Source organism: Pinus tabuliformis, chromosome 1_2 (genome assembly GCF_031772625.1).
Source record: "Pinus tabuliformis cultivar Carrire ecotype Pingquan chromosome 1_2, CPIR1, whole genome shotgun sequence".
Lineage (NCBI taxonomy): Eukaryota > Viridiplantae > Streptophyta > Pinopsida > Pinales > Pinaceae > Pinus > Pinus tabuliformis.
Window position 1 is genome coordinate 1,076,845,927 of NC_142298.1, and position 5,192 is coordinate 1,076,851,118.

The following is a 5,192-nucleotide window of genomic DNA, read 5'->3' on the forward strand; positions in this document are numbered from 1 at the left end:
TGCATAATCCAATCTTGATCAGACTTGTGGGGTTAGAAAGACGACTCATAGGGCTATTGCAAGTCGCGATTTTAGAACTTGGATACTTGAAATTACAAAATTACAGTTGTTTCAAGATCAAGCTCTGAAAATAAAGAAAAGGTGAAACGAGGAAGTTTGATGGAAAGGATCTGTTAAATTGGATACTATAGATGTAGAAATATTTTGATCTACATGAGGTGCAACTGTTACAAAAGGTACATATTGCATCTTTATATTTAGAACCGAATCAATATTTATGGTATGAAGGGCTTTTCTCTCATAAACCACTTGTCATGTGATCAATTTTCACGGAGGAAATGATAGCACATTACGAGGATACAAAGAGAAAAGCCTTCTTTAGCCAATTGATAAATCTCAAACAAAAGGGTTCAATGGCAGAGCACATTGAGGACTTTCAAAAATTGAATATAAGGGTAAATGATATACCAGAGAAGCAAAGGATTGATGTCTTCATAGTGACTTTAAAGGATAACATTCAACATGAGGTTTTTCTTTGGGAACCTGATTCATTAGAGAAGGAATTTAGGTTGGCAAGAAAAATTGAAATTGAAATTATGGAAACAAGGAATCCCACCACTCATGACTATAATTATGGAAGTGTTTTTTCTCCTAGCCTTCCACAACCTACAAGCTTTACACCACAATAATTGGAAGAAAAAAGAGAAAAGGGGCTTTTTTACAATTGTGATAGCAAATACACTAAAGGTCATAAGTGTGCCGAGAAGAAATTATTTTATGTAGATTATGAAGAGGAGGAAGGAAAGGATCAAGAAACATCAAAAGGAGAGGATATACACTAGGAACTAACCCCATAGAAAGAAGAAATGAATCTAACCATATCTTGTAAAGAATTGGCAAGAATTACCACTCCTCAAACTCTCAAGATAGAAGGACATCAAGAAGAAAAAGGTTCAAGAAGTGAAAGATCACATCGAGAAAGAAGAAATGAATCCAACCATATCTTGTAATGTATTGGCCATAATTACCACTCCTCAAACTATCATTATAGAAGGACATATCAAGAAGAAAGATGTTCAAGAAGTGAAAGATCACATCGGGCATCAAGAAATGAATCAAACCATATCTTGTAATGCATTGGAAGAAATTACCACTCCTAAAACTCTCAAGATAGAAGGAAATATCAAGAAGAGAAAGATTCAAGTGGTGAAAAATCACATTGAGCATCAACAACAAGTTCCCCAACTTTTAAAGGATAATGCCACTTTGGTGTAGAATTGAATGAAACAATACCGTGGTTTAAAAATACCATGGGCCATCTAAGATTTTAGTTATTATGTTATGTATCTAGGATTTTAATTATTTTGTTAAAATACCATGGGCCAATACCATGTTCATTGGCTTATTAATACCACATGCCCAAAAGCCATAACTTATTTCAAAATCAAAATATTTTACAAATACTTTATTTTGATTTAATTCTATAACATCTTTTAATTAAATGTAGAATCAAAAAGGTTATAACTACCTTTGAGGTATATCTAAACCCTCCATCCTAGTCAGTACTAAAAATATTCCCATAGAGATTAGATTAAGGTATTAATAAATTAAAAATAAGAATATTTTTATATATACAACTAGGATAGATGAATTTTAACCAAATACCCTAGATTAAATCGAGGTTTTAATAAATTAAAAATAAGAATAGTTTTATACATACAACTAGGATGCATGCATTTTAACCAAATATCCAAGCTAAGAGAAAGAAAAGTGACTAAAAATGACAGAGGAAAGATAGTGCATGATTCTTTTAAGTTTTTTATTATTCTATTTTCTTTGACATGATTTATCCAAAATATAGGTTTAATAATTGACAACCAATTATGTTTTTTCTAATTTAGATACTTTCTTGAATAAAATACAATGGGATCATATTTAAGAGAGAGAGAGAGTGAGATGGAGGGGGAATAGAGTGGGTGAGAGAGACATGGAGAGAGGAAGATAGAGATGATGGGGGAGAGAGGAGGGAGCCAATTTTTAATCCTGTTTAATACTTTACATGCATAAAATCACAAATGTCCCTCCCTGATATTGAGTTGTAAAATAAAACTCCAAGTGCAATTAATTATTTTATAATAATAAAAATAAAATTTAAATATAGCTAGTTTTTAATTTTTATTTATTTTAAATTTTATAATAAATGTCTATTAGCTTTTATCAACCCATATGTTAAACTATTCCTATTCCAAAATGAATAAACCTAATTAACTTAAATAATACAAGAAATTAAATCAAATCATAATGATAACCAATATACACACTATTCTATACACACTATTTTTGAAGTTTAGGGCTTAAAAAATTTGCATTCCTTGAAATAGAAGTGTGTGAAGTAAAAGGAATTGCTCGGGTTTAGTTAGTTCTTGGTGACTTAAAAAGGAATACCACGGTTTGTTTAAATAATTAATCCTCATAATATTTTTAAATGTCAAATATTAATTGTATATTGAGAATTGAATGAATTAATTATCTTCCTCTCTTCAAGTAATTGATATTTTTTTATTTTATTTAACATTCATTTTTTTTAGACATCCAATATTTTATTATATACAACATTAAATATTCTCCTTTAACATTTTATTTCTATATATAGATACACATGAAATTGATATCTAATTAAATTAGTTAATTCAGATCTTCAAATATCTCTATTTAAATCTTGTTTTAAAATATTTTTGAAAAGTGTAAGATTTAGACATCTTATTTACACTTTTTTTACCTTCAGTTACATTCTCTACTTTCTCTTTTTAAATTTGATATCAAATTATATTATGTCATATGGACATGAAATATTATATTTTATTTACAACCTATATAATGAGTGAATTATTTGTAATATGTTATACCAAATATTGCTTTTATATTTAAAAAATTATTTTGTTTTTACTTTAAGAAAAATGTATAATCTCCATATTTACAGTGGATAGAATAAAATAATATTTAAATATAACTAGCCTTTTTTATTTTTATTTTTTAATTTTAAATTTGATAAGAAATGTCTGCCCCATACGTTCAACTATTCCAAAATAAATAAGCCTAAAAACTACCAGAGAATGATAGCCAATATACAGACTAATTCTAAAGTTTAGGGTTTAAAAAATTTGCATTCCTTAAAATAGAATTTTGTGATGTAAAAGGAACTGCTCGGGCTTAGTTATTTCATAATGACTTCACAAAAATACTACTGCCTGTTTAAATAATTAATCCGCATATTAGGAATCGAGGGCGCGATCATCCAATGAACCATCCCATGCAAAGAACTGCCAACTTAAATATGAGAATGCATCCCAAAAGACTGAATCAGGTTCAACAACATGACGCCAGCTTACTGTGACTGGTCCTGTAGTTATTAGGGGCAATGGAATTTCATGCCTTACGTGATCTTTGATTCTAACGGCCTTAACTTTTTTACAGCCCCAGGCTTCCAAATTTTTGGTCGAGTAAACGTCGAAATTGTTGCCCAATATGATAATCTTACTAAAATTGTCAGGCGTCCAATTCGCATCCAATACACTATCATAGAGATCAGTTGCGCAGTGAGGCATGAAAAATAGCGTGGGTCTGTCCACTGTTCGTCTCCCGCCTTCATTAACCAGAGGAATTGTGCAGTTAAATTCGCTTATGACTCTTCGTTCTAGTGGCGACAGAATTGGATCGTACACCACTATATCATTATTTACCCATGGAAATTTCTCTCTCAATAAAAGGGCAAAAGCAAACTGCATCTGACAGGGCTCCACATCCTCGATTTTCAACCCCACATCCGGGGTTTCCCTCGTAGGAGTCAACCTTCCAACGCCGTAGAGAACCAGTTGTAATTGTGAATGATGAGGGTCTGTGCCTATCACCCTTTCTATTCGTGCCACCATCTCTGGGCTCTTCATTTGTCTCATAATTTCCTCAAAAAAAAAAAAAATTCTCTAATTTTTCCCTAAAGAACTCTATATTTTTGGTTATTTCCTGAACTTTCAAATTGAATTCTGATTGAAGTCGTAAAGTTATTTCTATGTTCTGGGTGTATTCATTAAACATTTTATTATAATCTGGGAAACATTTATCGTAAGGGAGGTGTAATATATTGATAATCTCCTCAACTTTTGCATTCATTTCTGCGTCAGATCCACTCTCCATGATAACTAAACCAAACTCGTAGGTGGAGAATGAGATATCGCGTAATGTGTAATCTACCACGAGATGTTCTATTTATGTATTTATAAATACCATTTGGTAACGTTATTCCTGGTGTCTCTTCTTTAACCACAAACAAAATATTGTCGGCTACAATTTTCTTTTTCATGTATTTGGTGCATGCAGCTATGTTGTATGCATTTAAAAAAAAAAAATCTCATTTTAATTTAATCTTCTTTTATTATTATTATTATTAGAAGATAGATAGATAGATAAAAAATTTCAATTTTAATTTAATTAGCAATTGTACCAGAGGTTGCCAATGAAAAATTGTGAGGCAATATCATATAGCACTAATTAATGTTGTAACAATTGTTGATAGACAAAATGATATCACAAAAGGAAATGAGAATGCTACAATTACATATTACTGCACTATTGCTTCCTTGAGACATACAAATCATGATGCCTATGCTGAAGTTAAAGGTGCATGAATATTATTTTCTTGAAAATAAGTTGTTCTATGTTATCTTTTCTGTAGGTACTCTTCTTGGGATCATGAAAAATCTTAAGATTATAATATAATGAACCTAGTGTTTTTACAAATTTTAGTTCCATATTGATGAGGGTTTTATATGGATGTTGTTAACAATTTTATGTTGATTTGATTTCATACTCACTTAGTATTCCATTTTATTTGTAGGTGCGGGACCTATTAAACTTTTCATTGTATTTCTCAGTGTCTTAAAAGAAACTAATTTATATTTCAGTATTTGATATGAATTTGGTGGATTTTGTTCTTTGTGTAGATAGTTAAAAAACATGACGGATTTCATCACTTCAAGAACATTGGAGACAAGGATATTGAGAAAAGAACTCGAGCACTAAGAGAGATTTGGTAGTCGTTGTGGAATTGAAAAACATGTCTTTATCTATGGTGTTAACTACTAAGCATAGCTTTCTTGATCTTGTATAGAAGAATATAAATTTTCATTTATGTATAC

The 5,192-nt window shown here is 30.5% G+C and overlaps 1 protein-coding gene across 1 annotated transcript; it reads right to left on the reverse strand.

Moving 5' to 3' along the window:
• Window positions 1-3,272: 3,272 nt before the first annotated feature.
• Window positions 3,273-3,944, reverse strand: LOC149209863 (protein SENSITIVITY TO RED LIGHT REDUCED 1-like). The gene has a single exon (XM_089398782.1). The coding sequence runs from the start codon at window positions 3,942-3,944 to the stop codon at window positions 3,273-3,275; it is 672 nt and encodes a 223-aa protein (XP_089254908.1).
• Window positions 3,945-5,192: the final 1,248 nt, after the last annotated feature.